The sequence below is a fragment of the Patella vulgata genome, chromosome 3 (genome assembly GCF_932274485.2).
Source record: "Patella vulgata chromosome 3, xgPatVulg1.2, whole genome shotgun sequence".
Lineage (NCBI taxonomy): Eukaryota > Metazoa > Mollusca > Gastropoda > Patellidae > Patella > Patella vulgata.
Genome location: NC_065881.2, coordinates 20,195,247 through 20,218,610, shown reverse-complemented (window position 1 = coordinate 20,218,610; position 23,364 = coordinate 20,195,247). Strand labels below are relative to the sequence as shown.

Sequence of the window (23,364 nt, the reverse complement as noted above, 5' to 3'; positions counted from 1 at the left end):
TAAAATTATGACCTCTATAGGGTCCACAAGCTAAAAACGTGATTTTTCGTACAATCAGGGGCCATAATTCAGGAAGTTACAGACAGATATGCGCAAATATCGAAAGGAACCGAGATCTCTGGGTTATCAACTTACATTTCAATTTTCAACAAAATCGGATAAAAATTGTGACCTCTATAGGGTCCACAACCTTGATATACCATATTTTTACGCTATTTGAGAACGAACGGCGGCCATTTTGTCTGTCAATTTTGGGCCGATTTTCACGAAATTCGAACTCAGTCGTCCTTAGGGTGTAACGGTGATATAATAATACGTTTTTTTTTAAATCGGATAAAAATTATGACCTCTATAGGGTCCACAAGATAAAAACGCGATTTTTCGTACAATCAGGGGCCATAATTCAGGAAGTTACGGTCCGATATGCGCGAATATCGAAAGGAACCGAGATCTTTGGGTTATAAACTTATAGTTTTAACAAAATCGGATAAAAATTGTGACCTCTATAGGGTCCACAAGCTAAAAACGTGATTTTTTGTAGAAACAGGGGCCATAATCCATGAAGTTTCGATCCGATACATGCCAATATCGAAAACAGCCGAGATCTTTTGGAGATAAACCTATATTTCAAGTTTCGTCAAAATCGGATAAGAATTGTGACCTGTAGAGGGTCCACAAACAATTGTGGACGGACGGACGGACGTCCGGACGGACAGGAGCGACGGCATAATACGTCCACATGAAAATGTGGGCGTATAAAAATACTAATGTGAACTAACTGGTTAGAGCTAGGATTATACCCAACATGCTAGGCTTCATACCTGGGTCTTTATACGCCCGTCAGACCGGGGTGCCGTCCTTACAGCGCTGCTGCGACCGTACAGCAACCAGAAAATGCACAAAGTCGCCGGCAAACGTAAATATGTCCAACAAAATTACAAATTGGAAAAATGTCGCGTTCTTGCAGGTTTTCAGGTCAGGGGCCTGTTTCACGAAATTTTAACTAAGATAAAATCCAAATTTTAGTAATTTGATTGGATAATATTAGATTTGATTTTAGTGCTTAGCCAATCAAAATTGAAGTATCTACAAAAATTAGGATCTTATCTTTAGTTAAGATTTCGAGAAACAGGGCCCAGATCACCAAACCTTGGCGTTTGTTTATGATTTGAACATGCTCAAAACAAACACCGTGAGTCGAGGATTATTGGCGACTATGGAGACCCCATCACGATATCTGGCGTTTCCAGCATGCGTTTACCACGCTTATGGCGATCTGGGCGCGCTCTGAGGCCATTTTCCGGTCTGCCAGGGGTATAATGAAACTGTAACGCGCGCGATGACAGCAAAAGTAATTCAGAAACATATTGTAACATATTGATTAGTCACCCAAAAGAGACAGAACGATTTACCCAATAACACCCAATACTCACCCAATACTCTCACATTCTACCCCATTATTGTTAAAAACTAACATAATACATGTACTTCAATTATGTAAAACAGATTGAGTTGATTTGTGGTCAATATCTCGCTATTCCTGTTATCTCCCTTGATCACCCAATACTTACAAAACACATACTATCAAAAATCAATCTTTTGAGGTAAAACATTTGGCCAAAATTACCCAAAAATGAGATAAAAGTACAATTATTTGAATAACCACACGTTTGTTAGTTGAAAATAAGTTATTTATTCAATGTTTAGCCGTTCCATTTATCACCGTTACGATAGATGCTTCAGGTTATCGTAACATGTTTTCACATTTTACAGGAATTAACTCATTGATATTGACATAATTGAAGAATTCTGTCAGTACTGGATAATAATAAGATAATATTTGGCTAGTCTTTCAGGACTAAAACGCACACATTTATTAAAATAGATGGCTTATGTTGTTTAATGTTCTAAATTGAACTGCGTAGAAAACTTCAAACGCGTGAGTTGGTAGAAACAAAATTCAGAAACGTGCACATGGCATTATATACATTTAATAAATAGCGAAGGTGTAAAATATAGAATATCAACGAAAAAAGGGATAAAACACTCAGGTTTCTTAAATTAACGACTTGTAATCCTATTTGACATTCTAAATTGAACTGTGTAGAATTCAGAAATGTGTACACAAGTCATTATAATATTCATTTAAAGATACATTATGGAATATTAGATAACGAGTTGGCAGTTCTCACTATAATAGTTAAAAATTAGATAATTTGCTGAAAATTTCATTCAAATTGATCCACTATGAACCGAGAACTAAGCAATTTAAATTTCCGCTTAGCCTCGATCATCATTACTAAAGTCAGTACGATAAACAGCATAGTCTCGATTATCCATTTAATCGTTAAATCGTGAAGGAAAGTTATGCAGTAAATCGGCTCACAACCCACTGAAGATCGCAGGCTAGCGATGCCATCTAGAGTTGATTATGGTCTGGATAGGTTAATTAATGTCTAATTAATAATTTAGATAACATTTCGGGCCTAAAGAAAGACCTGCAATAGACAGATTTAGCCCCTGCATAATGTATGTTTAATAAATATTGTATTCCAAGGTGTAAAATATAAAATAGCGACTTAGAAGAGATAAAACACAAATATTTCTTAAAATGAACGGTTTATAATATGTAAAATAAATGCTGTTTGACATTCTGAACTGTGTAGAATGCTGCAAATCTGCACAATCAATACTTTTGTCTCATGCTGTTTCGTTTGGACAAGTTAGGATTTTTTTATAATATAAATAATATGAAACACTGTTTTAAATAATCCTCAAATAGAAATCACATTATTCTGTCAACAATCAGTTATTATTTTAGATATTGATTTTGGCGCATCATACATCAATATGAACACAATGTATCCTCCTAATCTTCTTTTAACAACAATATGAAGCGGATGTTGACATTTTCGACACCTTTTTTGCTCCATAATACTGTTTATAAATCAATTACATGTTGAAGCTTGACAAATATTCCATTGAATTTGTTCGAAGATAATGTATAATTCCAGAGCTAGTTGACAAGCAGTTAAAACTGTAGTTAAGTTATCGGTAAATTGTTTATAAAATATTTTTACTATAAATATTTTATCATTATTTTTTTATGGCCTGTAAATGTCATTCAGGATTGTAATGAGTGTGACATTCTTTGAAGTAGCTTACTGAATGTTTGAAGCAGATTTCGAGAGCTGATTTAACAATACCATCTTGGATAAGTTCGCTTAAGGGAATGATGCCAAAATTCAGATATGAAATGGGGTTTAACGTCTTACTGTTCTGCTCCGACTGGGCTAATGAAGACGGACATACGCCATACAGTATTATATCAGGGACATTTTGCTAGGACAGCGACGTTAAGGTCTACTCTTATATCAAATTCCAACTGCCAAGGGATCTTTTACGTGCATGCCAATATGTAGACGGGACCTCGGTTTTTCGTACCATCCGAAGGACTAGACAATTGTCTTTGTCAGGCCCTTTGTACTGCACCACTGACAAGAGAAAACCACGCCGGAAAATCTCGGTGAACTCAAAATTCAGCCATGACCGCGGTTTCCTTTTCTAAATATACGCGAGTGTTGATATCACTACAAAAAAAACCCAATACACTGACAATCGGGACAAATAGGCTTGTGCCTGACGTTAACCGGGGAATTAACAATGGGTTATGAACGGGAGGTGGGGGGGGGGGGTGGGGCTTATGTGTACAAGATGACTTTGTAAATTCAAGGTTAAAACTGTGTATACTAGCGGAGAAACCTTTCGCGTGTACTAAGTAAATTCAAAACCCATGGCTATATATATATGAACAGGGAAATTAATATAAGAAGGGACAAAGCCTTAAACGAGCCCCACTTACATTACGCTTCAGTTCGCGTATACACAGTGAGCTTCTAACTGCAAATTCGCTCGGATTGTTCTATAGCAGTCTTCATACATAAGCAAACGACACACAGTGATTGCAACGTTTGGCCTGCACGATAATGGGCACGCAAAAACTGAGGTATACTGCCCAACCCCACCCTCGGCCCCAAGCACCTGTCGCTATCAAATAATCTAACATAACATTATAATTGTTCTTTGACCAATGCCCCACTTTATATTATTTATAATCAAAAACTCATTAGAAGATAGGTGTAACCCGATTTTGCCTGAAAATACAAAAGCTCCTCAGAATTGGGTTAGGTTGAAATGCCTCGTTTGCTAAGACGGCATGGGTCCAATAAAGCATCTTAGCTGGACACTATACACATGCGATATGTGTTATTTATCAGATGCCATATTGACCCAATATCTAGATACATGTCCACATATAAATCTTTGGTGGTAAATTTTAAAAGTATTATAGGAAATTGTTGCTTTAAAACACCTTTAAAGGTTTATAGAACGACAGTGTATCCCTCTTTAAGCGTTTTTCATATTTCAGGATCGGGTGTGGCCGGTATAGTGAATGTCAATTCTGTCGGCATATCAACACTTTCTTTACTGCCACGAACAGTTTCCGTGTTCATCATTGTTCCGAGGGAACTGTTCCGCCTTAAGTTTTTAATCTCGGGTCCGCCCCCAGTTGTGTATTCATAGGTTATACCGCCGAGTATAGAACCCAGCACAGGACCTATCCAATATACCTGCAAATAGACAAAAAACATCATCACTTACACCAATCTGATTAAAATACAGATCTATATTTCGATTGTTTTTTTCTTATACTTTCGATGGCCTACACTACATGAAGATCTGCCAAGTTATAGTGGGAGTTCACGTCAGGGATCGAACGAGCGGCTTTTGACCCTATCACGTCGGACATTGATTAATTAATCAGCATTGATGTTTCTAGTGGTTTACCCACAGTTCCGTGTATCAAAAGGCCAAGAACTCGCCGTAACAGACCGTTTCATTGGCTAATCCCCCAGAAAACATCAATGATAACAACTCATCCAGATCATAGTGTAGTAAAGACAAGTAAAACGAAATTTTGAACTATAAAAACGAAACGAAATAGGATCTGTGTTTTAATCAGATTGCATTTAGACACAACGAATTACGTCACTGAAGGAAATATCGGAATTTTAAAGGGATGTACCCTGCTTAGGACGCAAGGCACTGGACTCTCGACTAGTATTTCCAAGGTTCGAATCCACACCTAGGTCTAGTAGAAAAGCCGTAACCGGATTTTACAAGCCGGATCTACACTTCTCTGTGCTAGCTTTCGCGGGGCTAACAAGGACTGTGTGCCTAGTTCGAATGGAACGCAAAACCGAAGTGTACGCGTGTACGTATATCCATACGCGTAATAAAACCTTTAGCAAATGGAATCTAAAGAACCCCTCCTCGCATTGCACTTATGCCTTATAGCCTCAAAATGACCGAAGTATTGTTGAAGACATTAAAACCCTAGTCAAGCCAATTCCCTATTTTGTGAAATTATTGCAGTTTAATTATATTTTCAGATATTCAAACTAAAACAAGGTATTTGAATTTGCTAGCATGCCTCTGTCAAAAACATTCGATGAAGATCGTCGAAGACAGGGCCCTAGGCTATGCCACTTACGAGACCCCCTCCCTAAATCTGGCACTGGGGCTAGTCCACACCCTCTTTACCCACAACGTCTACGGTTTTAATTACGTTGTCGATTAGGTACTACATTATATAGCTATTATATTAAATACAATAGTCGAACTCCAGTCTATAATTATCTCCTAGGTCACGATATATCTGAATTCAGAAACAGAGAAGAAACGAACATAAAAAAAAATCCCCTGATTAACTTACAAAAGTCATTAAGGTTTCATTGAAATTGGTTTGAAACCGTAAACTAGACTTGTTGTAAATAGGTTATGTCAACGATTCCTGTAAATAATAGATATTTCTTCCAACAATCGACGTGTAATTAAGAAACGGGCATAAAGAAACCCTTTAATGCCCTGGTTAAATCATTCAATTCATTTAATTTAAAACCAATTGCAACTGACGCTGACAGTTCGGGGTGCATTATGTAAGATTTAGATAAAGAGCCGGTCGTTATGGTTATAATGGTTCAAAAATAGACAATGCAAAATGAATATATTGAAAATTTATGTCAAATTAGTCTGAACCAAGTTATGAGTGTTTGAACTTATTACAATGTAGTCTCAATTATCAAGTACCACTGTTACGATAATAAACAGAATCTCGATCATTCATTTTTACATTAAATTATTAAATGCCGATTGTGTTTTAAACACGAGTACTCGATGCTCTAGAAAGTATAATATGGAATTGGCATGTGAATAAATGCCTAATTAATAATTTATGTAATTTTTGAAGCCCAAAGCTAAAGACCTGCAATAGGCAGATTTAGCTCTTATATAAATGCATCTTTAAACTTTTCTTTTGCGGTTATTGATGCAGATTGATAAAAGAAATTTGTGTGGACCTACCCAGTGGTCAGACCATTCGTTACAAACTATAGCTGGTCCAAGAGATCGAGCTGGGTTCATACTTGCTCCGGTAAATTGCCACTGAAAAAAGAGAAGTTATTGAGTTAATGCAAATTCAGATCATAATGAAATGGCGTGGCTATTTATGTCTGGCCATGGTAATTAAGTGGGTAGGACGCTGGCCGAGAAAGTTCATCGGGATTTTCCGAAGTGGTTTCCCCTTGTCAGTGGTGCAGGACTGGCTTGACAAGGACAGGTCCCGAGTATACATTGGCGTGCACGCAAAAGATCACTTGGCAGTTGTAATTCGATATAAGAGTAGGCCATAGAGCCGCTGTCCGGGCAAAATGTCCATCATAGCACACTGTATGGCGTATGCCTGTCTTCATTAGCCCAGTTTCAACAGAACAGTAGGACGTTAAAGACCATTTCATTTCATTCTCGGCAAACCCACGACCTACAGTGCCAGATTCAAAAGGTGCATGAGGAATCTGTTTTAAATGGCCTACAGGCTATAGCTTTACGGTTGTTTATATGCGATTTGACAGTGGTTTAAAACAATCCCGTGGTTTTCATCGAGCTTCGTCAAGTTGCGGCCGTGAACGGTTGATTCCGAACACAAACGAACTGTCAACCAGAAAAGAAGAAAGAAGAAATCGCGAGCGGACACTAGACTTCCTGTTGTGTCAGGCTTGAGATGATCCCAATTGTTAGTTAACATGGAGGAATGCAGCTGGCTGATTAGGGGAATATCAGCAAGTTTTAAAAATAAATATCTAAAACAACTACTCTGCCGTCTCGATAGAGTTCATCCTCATAATACGCCAAGCACAGTGTATAGTGAATTACAACTATGACTTTAAATAGGGTTTTCATCCAAATCAATAGTTACGCATTCCAAGCACGTTTGAAATTTTAATAAAATATCAAAATGTGCGACCTTTTAGACTTAATTAGACGACAATATACCACCACAAACATTAAACAAACCTATGACTGCGGTACAGTTTAAATTTTGTTGCCGAGTATTATGTTGCACTGCGGGCTTCTTATCCGTACAGCAATTCCAGTTTCAGAATGAAATACACGTTATTTTTTTTCTAAACTTATTCGCAGAAACTGGATTGGAGAACAGACAGAAGCCCATAGACCCCCTCTCCATAAAAGTACAAACATAAATATATAATGAAAAGTAAAGTAAAGTAGAGGAACGATTAAATTATAAGATGGCTATATACACTATATACACGATATGTACAAACCACAATCAGAATGTTTATATTTCATAAATTTACATACGGAATTTTCAAAACCTTTGGTAGATGTCGAGGAAGTTATGTACTGCCGAAAAAATTTCTTCAGAATTGTTCCTATCTTCAGTTCCGAATAATAAATTTTGAGAATTTTGATAAAGTTTTGGAAGAGTTTGATATTGTCGCAGATCGTGCATCTGAACGTAAGGGACAAGTTAAAAGAAAATGTTCAGGGTCTTCAAAGGCGTGACCACACTCGCATGTAGGGCTGTCAGAAATATGCCTGAGAAAACGATGTCCGTTTAAATCACTGCAAGAGAGTCGAAGGCGAGAATGGTGAATTTGATTTTTCCTGCTGCCAGAGTAGTATGTTGAAGGTATAATTTGATCAAGGTGGCCGAGTTTAGATTTAAAAGAAGATAAAGTTGGTAAGTTTCTAGTAGAAAGACCGAGTAGATTCCATTCTCGAATTGTAGATGGTAAAAAAGAAGAAGAAAATAGAGAAGTTCTGCAGAAGTATGTTGGGATGTCACTTTGCTTTCGTAGGCGATACGAATTTATACACGTTATATATGGAAACAGAAAACGCGTACCTTTCACTGATATTTTTAGATTGTAAATACTAATTATCTGCTGTTGAATTAATACTGTTTATGGGATGACACAATTATATTAAATACAAGTTACATAGAAGTTTATTTCTCTCGTCTTTAACAAGCAAAGCTTTATATTTGGATTAGAATGCAAACAAAACAACAACCATTTCACAGTTCAATACACCCAGTTGTCAGAACAAATTGATAAAAGTGTTATGAATAATACATTCTTAGATTTCTAGCAAGATTTCTTTTTTTATTTTGCTCGATCAACATGGTTCGCGGTCATTTATCATGACATTACGTGATACGATTCGTGGCAGCAAAACAACAGACTATTAATTATGCATCAAAGTTCCGTTCTTCTTTGATTTCATAAAGAATTTAATATGACATTTTTTTTTGCTTATATGGGTCACTGGAGGTATCAAGGGATTGTGGCCAATCTTGCGTTAATGTTGGTTTTGTAAATGATTGAAAGCCGAATTAATTGCTGCGATGGATTAGTGAGTAACTCAGCTGCGTGGTTAACTAATGCTCAGTTGCAACTATCACGATTCGTGCTACGATGGAAATCGTAGAATTAATCGTTACGATGGAAATTAATTAATCGTGGTGATCCAATCAGGTTTCATCATATATAGTGGTCAGTCGTAGCAATCATGTTGATCGTATCAAAACGTATCCGAACGTATCTGCACGTTCCAGATCGTAGACTCATTAGAGACTTTTGGCAAGCTTAAATTCCTGGTCCGTATCCGTATCGACTTTGCGTGTGACGTCAGCAATGTGTGTGTATTTCTCATACGGGATACGACACACGGACACGACAGCACCTATCGAACAGCTTTCATACGGAAAAAGGCCGTATAACATCGTCGTCTTTTTTGCAACTTTTAGACCCTGAAATCTTGTGCCATAGCGCTTTTATGGATCTATGTGTATCCTAAAACACGAAGGTGTGTATTTGATGTGATTTTAACCATGATAAAGTCTGGAATTTAATCAATATTTTTGATGAGTTTTTCTCGGAATTTTCCTATTTTTCATGTCTGTCTGTCTGCATGCTGGTTGATCTACACGCTAAATATAGGGAGGTGGGACCTTGCAAATATGTAAATGATGTCATTCTATAATAAAGGGGTATAAACTTTCTGAAATGATTCATTAGTGAAACCAAACATTGCTGTCGGGTCGAAGTCGAAGATTTTTTAATGTGATTCGACATAAAATATAATTTGTAGGCTAGGCACTTGACTAGTACTAACTGTAGATAACTGCCATCATGCTGTAATATAACTAATAAAGTAATAATCACAGCTCAGCCACTCATACGTACGCGGCGCGAAAATCTGCCAAAACTCTAAAACTACATTGACGAAACGTATCACGTGACGATACGGATACGTGATACGGATGGGAAAAATTTTCCATTGCCAACAGTCTCTAATATGGACAATCCTATCGTAACCCATCGCACATTAGTGGGAACCTAGCATACCTTGGAGGTCCTGGGATGATACCTATGTTGGGCGAGAAAGTTCCTCGGGATTTTCCGGTGTGGTTTGTCTTCGTCAGCTGGCCCAGTGTCTACTCGTACGGATGGGACACACATGCACATTGATGTTCAACTAAACAAAACAGTTGGAAATGGAAATAAGCTCACTCCAGGCCTATGATCTATCCCCGTCTGCATAAACTCGGTTGGTGCAGAGCAGGAGGACGTTAAACCTTATTTCAACCCATGCCATTTCCCAGCGTACGATTGTCAAGGGACAATGCATCTAAATATTCTCAATATAATTTAATTTATTGTGTCCAATGATCGTTTTTTTTCTACGATTACTAACCCACCCAATGTCATAAAGTTTTATCAAACGTTAATGTCGCACGAACTATGTTTGTTACATTTTTATGATTTATGTTTGTTTTTTCTCCACTACCCTTTCATTGCAACTCATTAAAGATATAAATTTTATAAAATTGTGAGTTGATGATAGGTAGCTATAACACAAAGTCATTGTGAACGACTGTCATGGCAACACCCTTAAATTAGCAATGTGTACTTGGGACCACCATCTTGGGCGACCCATGTTGATTATAGACAGACATACTGGTTCTGGGACAAACATGTTCTATTTATAAATGTATCAAACAACGCCAGTAAATAATTGAATCGTGATTTATGTACTTTAACGCCTTGTCGATTATAACTCAGTCAAAATGTCGCCATTTAAAACAGAACTGTTATTATTTTCCGATATTAAGATGGCCACATAACAATGTTCCATGATGATTAACTGTTTAGAGATAATGGCAAAATCTTGTTTATTATAATCTCAGTATGGAAACTGGTATCTAGCCGACACAGGGGAATTTAAAGTCGGGTTTGGCGATAAAAGGTCATTATATAAGTTAGTTAGTTTTCAGATAAAGAGAGAGAGAGAGAGAGAGAGAGGGAGAGAGAGAGAGAGAGTTTAACGTCCGCTCGACACAAACTAGGTCATTTCGGGACTAACACATGGTGCAATTGTATATCATTAATTCGCTTGCGCGTAGTGGTCTTTAGCGGTGGGAGGAAACCGGAGAGCCCGGAGAAAACGCACGAGGTTGGACAGGCGACCCTACTCCTTGTGACGTACAAGTGGGGAATCGATACCACCACCCCCACCCTCCTTCGGATAAAGAGCCCGATAGTTCTCGCTTAAATAGTTCCAAAACAGATAATGAAAAAGGAATATATTGAAAATTTAACGATTTTCATTGCCACCGTTCTTACGATAATAAACAGTCATGAGTTTGATTTTAGTGTATACACTGAAAAAAAACTTGTGTTGAAACAACACAAACTTGTGTTATTTTCAACACAAGTTAGGTGTCTCTATTTAACAACACAATCTTGTGTTAAATGTTGAAACAACACAAAACTTGTGTTAAATGTTGAAACAACACAAAACTTGTGTTAAATGTTGAAATAACACAAAACTTGTGTGAAAATCTACACATTATTTGTGTTGAAATTTCTGAAATTTGTTTGTGTTGAAATTTCTGAAACTCGTGTTGTTTCGTACAAACTTGTGTAGAACAAAAACTTGTGTTGTATTTTACCAATTTATATCCAGTATAGCAACCTTTCGAATGCAACCCCTTCCATTCGTTCTGTTTAAACTGTGATTATTGATAAATGACATAATAATTTTGTTTGTTAAATTATTATTTATTCAATATATGATATGAAAAAATAAATTAATGCCTAATTAATACCAATACAGACATCTCGAAGGTTAATAAACAAAGTTAATTCCAATACTAATAAAATTGTGTTATACAATGAAAAAATACCCCCACCCCACCCCACCCATTCCCAATTATTAAATAAAAAGTAGCTATTTAAATTGAAAAATAAAGCACCGAGACATTTGGAATATTAATCAACAAAGTTAATTTCAATACTAATAAAATTGTGTTCAATAGTAACAATATCCCCCCACCCCTCAAAAAAAGCTATTTAATTTTTTTTTACAATTAACCTTAAAAAGAACTGAGAATATAATATATATGTTCACAATATCCCTACCCCATGGTCCCAAAACATACATTTTAAATATATCTAAATTTAATATCAACCAAACCAAGCACTAAAGACATTAATAATGCACTAAATTGAAATACTTTTAAGAAAAAATAGTCCCTTTAACAGATTAGGAATTCAAAATTTTCTACAGTATATAAATGGGAACTAATAGATAAAGCACAGGCAAATAATTATAGATAGATAAAATAAATATAGCATAAAAATCAAACAAAATGGAGAAAATTAAAAATTTGTAAAACAAAAATTGATTAATTAATAAAACCATTTTATATAAAAGAGGCATTAACATTCGAAATGTTCACTAAATGTTTAAAAATAAAGGTTGATTTCATCCTACAATAATACATTTTTATAATTATCGAATGTTACTATTAATTATTGATGATCCCTCTATATTATTTCAAGTTTTCAGGCCAAATCTTTAGTGCTTAGGATTACACTGCATTCTATATAATGAAACAATATTAGAGATGGTTTGGTATTTGACATTAAAAACAAAAATGTGATTAAAAAGGCAATATAACTTTTGGGTTTCCACAATAAGATCTGTAAAAGAATTTGATGACTTTATATTCAGAATTTAGAGTTGTTTTCTTTCTTTGGTATTAATATTCACTAAATAGATATAATTCTCCAAGGATGTTCAAGTGATTATTATAAATACACTTATCGACAAATGGGGTTTTGATGTGGATTTAACTTGGTACACCAGTCATGGGTATAGAGTTATTTAGGGGGCGGGGGAGTTGAAAAGAGCATAATTTAACAATATATTATATTATTTTGAGACTCATATGTATGACTACATGCGAATGCAAAAGGCGGGGGGGGGGGGTATTTTAGTCAGGTAGCATTATTGCTTACTCATGTACACCAAAAACACGTCATCTCGCCTAAACAGATGTTTTACGCCAAAACGCTTCAACTTGATTAAAAAAAAGAAGTATTTGTTATATGGTGCCGGGCGTTTCTTTCATAATGGCCACCAAATTTAGTAATATTATTATTATTATTATTATTACAGCATATTTATAGCGCGCCCTTTCATAAAACATGTTCAGGGGCACTCTACAAAGTGACAATGTAATCATAAATAAACAACAAGATTATGGACATGTTAACAATTGTATACAGAGTCAGTTAAAAGCCTCATTAAATAAATGTGATTTAAGTTGTTTTTTAAAAGAATATAGAGATGTACAACATCTTAAACTAAATGGTAGATTATCCCATAAAACAGGTGCTTGATAACTAAAAGAGACTAGTTAAACAGTTTTGGGCTTTAAAAATAGTTTATCTGATGTACGTAATGTTCGATCATTATATCGTGGTTATGTACGCGAAATGTGCGGAAATCGAATTTGACAAACATCAATTAAAGAAATGTATTTTCCATGTGGTGCCGGGCATTTCTTTTAAAAGGGCTACCGAATTTGGTAATACATGTATAAGGCAATTTAACAAAAAAAACATAAATTTGGTAGACTAAAAGGGCATCTCTTAAGATACGTAAGATATGACTTTTGCAATGTCCTTTATGGTTTTCGATGTCTGTGAATTTGAAAATAAATTTTGAAAATACAAAATAGCAGCAACACCAATTGGCGGATATTAAATTAATCGTCATTTTTCCTGTTGGATATTAGATAGTGTCTCTTAAGCATGATGTACAACGTAGTTCGATGTACCCTTTAGTTCAGATATAGTCTCCAAACCGTGTTTACACTGACTGTAGTTTGGGTGTAGTTCGTCAAATGAAGATGAATTTTACGATACAAAAAAAATGAATATATTGTAAACGCGCTTTAAATATCTGGATGCGATAGACTTCGTGATAACAAATTCAAGGTACATTATATCATTGGCAATAATAAGATCCAATTTTAGTTTTTAGTTACACACTATTAACCACCAATAGATGTTTTAATGACAATAAATCATAAAATGTATTCAGCTCGACGTAAGACATAAATAGATACAGTTGGTTTAACTTGAATAGAAGTTTTAATTATCTATGCTGCATATATGCATATATCACCTTGATGTTCATATCGTCTTACGTATTTGTCAACATCAAGGTTAGTGCGACCCATTTGTGACAATTTCTAGTTCCCAAATATTAGCGATTTAGCTCCTTTAAAAGCGAATGCAAGTTAAATATGTTTAATCAGAGGCGGATTCAATGGGGGGCGCCCCCCCCCCCCTAATTTTCAACAGTGCCCTTTTTTACGGCTGAAAGTGCCTTTTCTCAGACTCAAATATGTCCGTTCCCAACCCGTTGTAGGGATCCCAAATGACTCGAACCATCGACTCAAACACACCAGTCTGGGAAATAGCTCTTGGAATGGCTACAGATGCAAGGAAATGACGGATAATTTTCTTGGGGACCCCCCCCCCCCTCAGCGGCAAGCCCCGTCTCCGCGGTCAATGCCTTCATTTTGCAGCGCCCCCCCTTTTCAAAATTCCTAGATCCGCCCCTGGTTTAATAGTAATTTTATCTAGTGTATCTTTTATTTTGATTTTTCTTATAGAATAAGGCTATATAACAATAATGTGCGCTTCTTGTTGTATAATACTAATAATAGTATGTTCAGCTATACTTTTCGTTTAAAAAATGTATGTTTTATGTCCTATATACACTTATTCGCTGAAATCAATGACATCCAACAATATAATAGGTCATATAAATAGATAATAAGTTTGCATGACGTCATATGAAATTCCTGGCTTCACAGTTGTCGCAACTTTATCTATACACGGCGTTGCGTCGACCAACCATGCAATGTGAAGTAGATGTCAATATGGTTATGTGCATAGGCGTACGAGCTGGGGGGGGGGGGGGGGCTGGGAACCAAATACTGGGAAAATTTGGGCACACAATTGTACTTTGTAAAAGTTGTATAAAAAAATATTGTGTTCTTAATGTGTCCAATTTAACAGCGAATTTATTATTATTATGTAACATATTAAGAACCTAACTACATTTTTGGGGCACCAACCACCACCGCCCCCCAGTCAAAAATTTCCCCGTACGCCTATGGTTATGTGTAAGAATATTCAGTTCAATATATTCACGGTGTATGATTTTATTCATACTTCAATTTTAGTGAGTTAATTCTGCAACGTTTTTAGAAAAAATTGCTATTAATTTGTCCAGTACTGTAATAGCAAGTGTATAAATATTTTCTGTTCAGTCTGTACACAGTAACATATCTGAGAACCATATTATCATTTCTGCCCAAGGCTCCCTGTGCCTTATAGTTAGCAGTGATACAAGGCAATTACCAATTTTCCGTGCTCTTGGCCTGAAGAAATAAAATAATAAAAGTCAAGTTTTTATTATTATGCAAGTGGAAAAATACAATTCTTCATGGTATGATTTGAATAAATACAACCGATTTGAAGTTGGAATTATTATTTGTCTAAGATGACTGGGCATTTACAAATTGAAATAGCTACTCTTCATCAAGAAAATACATGAATATTTTTCCCAATTCACCTGGATTTTATTGTAGGTCTTTGTACGTGAAATAGCTTTATTTAACGTCCGCTACCACCGAAGTGGTATTGCAGAAAATTAACAAATTCGGATTCCCTTTTAAAGGAATTAGACTACACTATCGCTGGATTGTATTATATTCAAAATGGCGCCCAGAACACAAAACAAACATTGCAATTCAGGGCGGACTGGTGTCGAGGTTGTATCCTAAGAATGATTTTTTGAATATTTAATCAAACAGAAACACAATTATGCACATGCAGTTATGATATAATATTAAATTAGCTTACCTCAAATACCTCGAAATATACTGTTTGGTCAGTTTGTCCGCCCGCCATATTTCTATTAGTCACACATCCTTCGGCCAATTAAAATGGAGGTATATTTTGTTTTAACCGAAACGAAAAATTTGCGTTATAAATACATTGTATTAAAAAATACCAAAATCACAAACCTGATATTCTTATTTTCTGAACAAACTTTTTTCACAACAATATCACTTTTTTCGATACTAATGCTTAATAATACAGTTAACATTTGCAGTACCACAGGGTTTAATACCGCAAAATTACTTCAATAAATATTTCTTTCTTTGTTTTAAGAGTAATTCATTTTAATTGGTCATTTACAGGTAAGAATAAATTTCCAATTTCGATTAATGAACCAATTAAATTAAATAAAAAGATTAACTCGACTATTTCCACGCCCATTCAAACATTTTTTTAAAACGTAGATATAACACAATTGTTATTGTCTTTGATGTGTCAAGTTTATTGGGGCGATATCAATCAGACACTTCCAAACGCAGACATTGTAATAACCTGTCTCTGTATATTGTCTGAGACAAGATGTGAAAATAAACAAAGAGTAGAATCAGAATAATCTTTTATTATATCTAATTAAATAAATAGTTTATATTTAGATAATAATTGACTAAAACTTTGATCTCTTATATCAGTATACTGTTATAAAATACGTTGTTTTAAAAGAGATATTAAATGCATCGCACGATACAAACATTGCGATTTCTACTTAATGTTTGTAATAATTAATATATCCTTTTAGATAATTAGAAATATTAAAAAATAAATCAAGTGAATTACTCGACATTCAAATTCAGGAAGAGTGGTTTTACATATAGGCTAGTGATAAAGGAACATAATAAATGTTATCTTTAATGTCGACGTAATTAATTATATGGAAAAAAAACACATAAGATTTTATAAATGTACACAAGTTTGTGTTAAGACATTGAAAAAAACACAAACTTGTGTCATTGCAATGCAATACAACACAAACATGTGTTAAATATTTTTAACACAAGTTCTTGTGTTGAGATCCAACACAAGGGTTTTTTCAGTGTATAAGTATATGAAATGTATGTTAATAAAGAGAGCCTCCCTACCCCTTTAGATTGAAACCACTCACGATGGCTAATACAAATACATGTATAGGACACTTTGGTTGACATTACACAATTAAGATGAAAGGGTTATAAAGTCCATATAATTCATAATAGTTTAATACAAGCTATGATTAATTGTAAGGATATTGCATACGGATGTGGCATTGAACAATTGCATAGGGTTTGAAGTGTGTGTTTCCTGCTAATCAAATATAAATATAAACTGTCTTAGTAGAATACGGTCTTAGTACATTAAATTTTAAATAATGGGGCAATATTAAGAAATGAACTTAAATAGGGTTTAACTCTATAGCAGTGTCGAAAACCCCCGCCGGACTTCTCGGCAGATTCAGTCATTGGCACTGACGTGATTGTAGCTTTGGGGTAGTCAGAAGGAGATAGCCTATGATTTTAATATCTTACAAAAGGGTGGTAGTGCCACCTCGACACACTCACCCCTATTCAGGGACGGACTGGACCTGGGACCCATCGGTCTTGATCGGAAAAAAAATGACAGATTGTTTTTCAAAATAAATAAAATTCATCCTCGCATCAAAAATAAAATGGCGCAAATCCGAAGAGAAAAATGATCTACGATCGGAGGGTCCAGAGCTACGCTACGATACTGGTACATTGAACTACGAAAGGCCGACTTGAAGTAGATTTAGTGCACTTATTTTATTGTTTTCCTCGTACTCTAGTCATGCTTTCTATGACTGGGTCACCTATAGATAGCTATATTTAGTTTCAAGGATATAAATTAAATGCACAAATGAAAATAAAATTATGTTCAAGTGGTTAAAGTATGTTCTGAATTAATTATTACCATGTTTGTATTTGACACAAATAATCTTTTAAAGATGACTTCCCGAGTATACAGACCGTGTGATTTGATGTTATAATTGGATATATTCCCATGCTGCGATAATCTATTTTTATCAGCTGTGTTTAAAAGGTGATCTTCTTGGGTTAGAATCCATTACCAGTGTGTATTTGTCGTTAGTCGCTATCCATGTACCAAAATATCCAAGCCTGCGTAAATTTGTGGATTATCCTCAGCCAACTCCTTTTCCGACGTTTAACCACAAAGCCTGCTGGACGTTTAATTCTCTCCGTGCTCTCATAACCGTTAAGACTTAGATCAGCAGACAATAAACTCCTTACGTTCTTAGGGATACCTCGACATTTGTGTCATGAAATACGGTATTTAACTTTCATGGTAATGTATCTTTAAAGATGCTTTATGTGAGGTTTAGTTAAGAGCTAGTCGTCCTTACAATATAAGTTCACAAATAGATAATTTCAGTCAAATTACTTTATTCTGAGCGTTTGAAGTTTTGACACGATATAGCTTAAATAGTCTCGATTGCCAAGTACCATTTCTACGATATTAAACGAAGTATGGATTGTCCGTTTTAACGTTAAATTATTACATGACACGGAAGTTCGTCTAAATACTAGTTAATGCAACATTTGAAGCCAGAAAAAAGACCTGCACTAGACAGGTTTAGCTCTTGCATAATGCATCTTTAATTTACAATAATTTTTAATAAATCGTACCTTAAGAAATTATTGGAATTGCGAACTTGGATAGTGTGGACAGATTAATATCAAGACCACAAAATTCAAGACACGAACATTTCAAGTTTTGTTGATTGAATGAACCTATCTGAAATCGGACCTTTAATTCCATTGAAGCGACGGCTGGATTTAAACTGTCTATTAATGGATCCCCACTTCATGACTAACAAGTCAATTAGACGTGGTTCTTATTAAAGCTGGGTTCCACTGGCTTCCGATGCCGTAATTGCATCACAATTCTTCAAATAAGATAAGGGATTTAAAGTACGGAGACGTGCTTCTTTATTAAGCCTGAGCTTCCGATGGCATCACAATTCCCCAGATAAGGAACTTGTTTCCAGATAAGATAAGCGGTTAAAATCCGCAAAAAACTGCTTAGGGATAAAATAAGCGATTTAAAGTACGGAGAAAATGCCCCTATTATCAACAAAATAATGAAAATTACGGAAAATCATACAAAATAACATAATGCATTTTTCATGACCGCATTTTCCAAATGTTTAGTTGGGTGTTAAACAGGTAAATAATATGAGTGTTAAGAGATAGAAGTTCGTTATGTTCCTTTTATTTTAGTTGCTGTTGTTTTGAATACAATGAATTCTTTCCATGGGACAAAATTTCATTAAACCATAGTAATTTAGGAAATTGAATATGAACAACCTTAGTTAATTTATCGTGAATGGCATGAGGTAGCTGATAATATACGACCATTCAAAGGACGGTTGGATATACATGAATGAAGACACCCAACCCGAAATGGGTGCAAGACCAACAGAACAAAGCATCGGTGTAGGTGGGGTCTTTCGATGTCAATATCAATTATATTAGCAGAACAGTAGGATGTTAAACCCCCATTTCATTTTATAATGCAAGATGTAAAACCCACCTTCTTAAATTAATAAATAGATAAAGGTTCAAAACAATTATGTTCGTGTTATTAACTACTCCCCGAAGCACACCTTTAAATTAACTGCACCTTTTTTGGCACGGCAAATATGGTTTAAGTAGTTACAATGAGAGAAAGCGAGGGGGCGGGGAGAGGGTACGCCCACTTGACCCAGGAGTAACATATGGTTCAATTTTGCGCGTAGGAATCTAGCCGTCAGAGGAAGCCGAAGGATCCGGACATGGTCCACAACAGACGACCCATTTCCTTGTCGTACAAGCTTGGACAAAGGCAGTTGTTACAGAAAGAACTAAAACTGATTGATTTAAAAATAGATTGGGAAATTTTGACACCCCAATAATGATACAGTTGGGGTTTTGTTCTGGTGAGTAACGGTTATTAGAATTCATTTCATCTTGCATCCACCAAGTTAATCAGTGCCCCCCCCCCCACCCCCAATACACACGATAGCCTGCCTTTATGATACTTACCCCAAAGGTATGACCAAACATAATAGACAAACCAACAGGTGCCGACTGAAATCCTCCAAATAGAGCCGGGTTATCATGGCCAGCAAAATAAGCAAACGTCATGATAAACGTTATTATAAACTCAATACCAAAAGCCTGACCGCGACCAATATCATTATGGACCATAGTTACTCCTAAATTGTCATGTTTTCTGGCAGGAGTCACACCGTACAAAATACCCGCGCCTGCCAGTCCACCCAGACACTGAGCAAAAATATGGATAAACGATGTCACAACATGAACACGTCTAGTGCATAACATAGCTATTGTTATGGCCGGATTCATTTGAGGAGGACCACAAATTGGCAGGAAGCACTGCATTAGCGTCATGGAAGTAATTCCAAAAGCTAAAGCCACTTTTAAGTCGTTGACATTCTGCTTATAATGTGAATCTCCAGGAATTGTGGAAGCGCATCCAACTAACACGTAAAACATTGTCAGTAAAAATTCACATTTCACAGCTTTCCAGAAGGAAAAACGTCGTATTGTCAAAAATATCGACTCCATATTCGAATGATACACAGACACCGAATGAAACAGATTTTCCAGTTTATCTTCCGATACAAATCCTATTTACTACGAGACAGCCACTGGCGTGATTTATTCTACTGGTTTCCAGCACACGATATTAGATTGAGCTGTATATTAGCCCATTATAGGTCCATACTTTGGTACGATTAGGAACTAAAGCTGTTAGCGAGAACCTTAATATGAAATTAGGCACAAATTGACTGTGAGCTGTATAAAACATGGAATGAAGAAAACTATATAATCGAATTTCAAAGAGAAAGTGTAAATGAAAGAATTATTTTCATTTGCAGGCACTGGATACTCGTGATCATTACCGCAGACATAACAAGTAATATAAGAGTAAAATTACTGTAACACGTGAACGATCTCAACTTATTAAGAGCTAAAACAGTTTTTGTTTGAAATATCAAGTATGCCACTGTACTCGGTTGACGAGCAAGCAATCGATGGTAACACAGGAAAAGAATCCATATTTAGAAAAGGTAAAATATCGATCTAGATTATCCTATCTCGTCATTGCAACCCTTTAAATTTCTACACACACAACTTATAATTATATTAACTTGCATCATTTACTTTAAACGAAGAAAGAAACCAAATATAACCTTTGTAGTTTTACAAAAAGGCCTAAATGAGAAACTCGGAGAGCAGAGCGTAATAAATATTTACATTGCTTCTGTAATTTTTGAAATTACATGTTCCGGAAATTAATAAATATTACAAAGTGATGATGTTGAAAAGGTCTCCCAAACTGCTGGAATCGGTAGTGCAAATTATTGGCGAATAAAATAAGCACATTGGATCTGGCAGGTCACATATCAGTATAGATATTGGCAGTGTTTATCCATGTGACAGAGTGCGGACAAGCGAAAAGGTACAAAAAGGTTTTAAAAAAACCAAAAAAAACAAAACAAAATAAGGTTACCAATAGTAAATTTAAAGGTAATATGTGGCCTCTGCGAAAAGAATATTGACAGCTAGGCGTCACCAAGTAGGCTACTCGACGAAAACTGCAATAGCCGCTTCATCTTCCCATTTAAAAGCCGGAGTAATCTGTTCAGGGGTCTCAGATAATGGAAATAAGAATATTATTTTATTGTGAATAGGTTTATTATATAGTTTTGAACTGTGAGGCATTTTCCGATTGGTAATTAATACAAAAAGGGTTAAAGTAGATGGCATTATCAAACGAGAAGTCGAATCTGAAAACAATAAGATTATTTAATTGTGAATAGGTTTATTATATAGGCTCGAACAGTGAGGCATTTTCCGAATGATAATTACATGTAATACAAAAAGGTGTAAATGACATTATCAAACGAGAAGTCGTATCTGTGTTTCTAGAAATAGAAAGCAAAGCACATACCATTTAAATGGTCTCAGATACCTGTCGGAACTTACTGAGTAGGCGATAAACTCATGGCTGTAATAAAAGTCTTAATTTTACAGAATATCAAAAAATAAAACGGGAATTGACTTCGTAATAATCTAGACCAGTGGTTCCCAACCATTTTCCTCTTGCGATATTTTACCCCATAGGCCACATACACATCCACTCTGTTCAGTTAGATTTCCCATTTTAGATATATCGGTGAAATAACGTGCGCCAAACAAAATTTGACCAATGATTATCGATAATATATGAAGCACTATTTCACGATTACCGTCAAAACCGTATTGAAGATTATTTAGGATAAGGTAGTTCGTAACCACAGTATTTTCGAATTAAAGTGAGAACACTAATTTTAATAAACAAGTACGATGAGATCTTGGTAGCTTCATTGAATTACGGTTAGGTTAGATCATCAATGCGTCAAAAGTATTTACGAGGAAATATTTGTTCGTCCAAATGTTTTAATCGGCTAACATCCAAGATGCCGGTGTGTGAAATTAATTTTATACAATTTAATTTAATTCATACCATTTTCACATTTGATATAGAAAGGCTATTCGTAACCACGGCAACGGGCAGTGTTAGGGTAGGTTAATCCTAATAGAGATTAAACCCCGTCCTTTTATATATAATAATTGTAAACATTTATTAAAGATCATCTGTGTGTTCAATAATTTAACACTATCATCTAAGGAACATTCTGAGTTTAAAAAAAAAAACTACTTCAGTAATTGATTTTTTCTACAATTCAATTTGTGTTTTATGTTGTTGAACAACGCCGTTTTTCCTATCGGTGTCTGTAAAATCAAATAAAGAAGACATCAATTACGCATTGTATGATCTTATCGACGACCTTCCGAGACACGGATTTTTTTCAGTAATAACTTTTAAGTATATTTCCCCTTTTAAACAAAAGTGATACTAACGCACAATTTTTTTTAGTAAAATCACTTGAAATTTCAATGGCTATCATGTCACTCCACCTCGGCTAGGAGTACCCCTAAAGGGCTATATTAACGCACAATATGTTTTAGTAAAATCACTTGAAATTTCAATGGCTATCATACTCCACTTAGGCTAGGAGTACCCCTAAAGGGCTATATTAAATGAATTCGAGTTGCTTATTCAGAATAACTCCATGCAACTTAATGACATTTGACTGCTACTTTACACCTGGTCAAGTAAACCGTTACATCTAACCAGATATAAACCAATCGGTTACAAATTTTATGACCCTTAAAATCCTGACCCTCCCAACTAATCAGCAATGAACTGCTCTGCCGATTAAAAGATGTAATTAAGGTAATGATAATTGTTAAAATGCTTATTCATTATATATTATATCTTGTTTTCTTTAACATAAAAGAAAAAATATCAAGACAGTCATCCTAACCTCTATATTCTATAGATTCATTGACAGAATTCGAAATATTGAGAAGTGCGAACGATCTTGTTTTGTTACATATTTTATACAATTTCTGTAAATTAATTTTTCATTCTTTTTTCTGTTTGTTTTATTTAATCTGTTATACGCTGTAGCTTAAATGGGATATGGAAGAATCTATTTTAGCTATAGAGAGGGTATATAAATAGGGATAATAAAACCACCAAACCATATAATCTGTTGTTAGAGGCTGTAGTCGAAATGGGACGTAGGCGAAACGGGAGGGTA

General features: G+C 35.3%; 1 protein-coding gene across 1 annotated transcript; it reads right to left on the bottom strand.

Annotated features, from left to right (window-relative positions):
- Nucleotides 1-1,712: 1,712 nt before the first annotated feature.
- Nucleotides 1,713-20,599, bottom strand: LOC126814336 (aquaporin-4). The gene is made up of 3 exons (XM_050539428.1): nt 19,730-20,599; nt 6,424-6,504; nt 1,713-4,631 (listed from the first exon to the last, which is right to left on the bottom strand). The coding sequence occupies exons 1-3, from the start codon at nt 20,273-20,275 to the stop codon at nt 4,419-4,421; spliced, it is 840 nt and encodes a 279-aa protein (XP_050395385.1). The 5' UTR covers nt 20,276-20,599; the 3' UTR covers nt 1,713-4,418.
- Nucleotides 20,600-23,364: the final 2,765 nt, after the last annotated feature.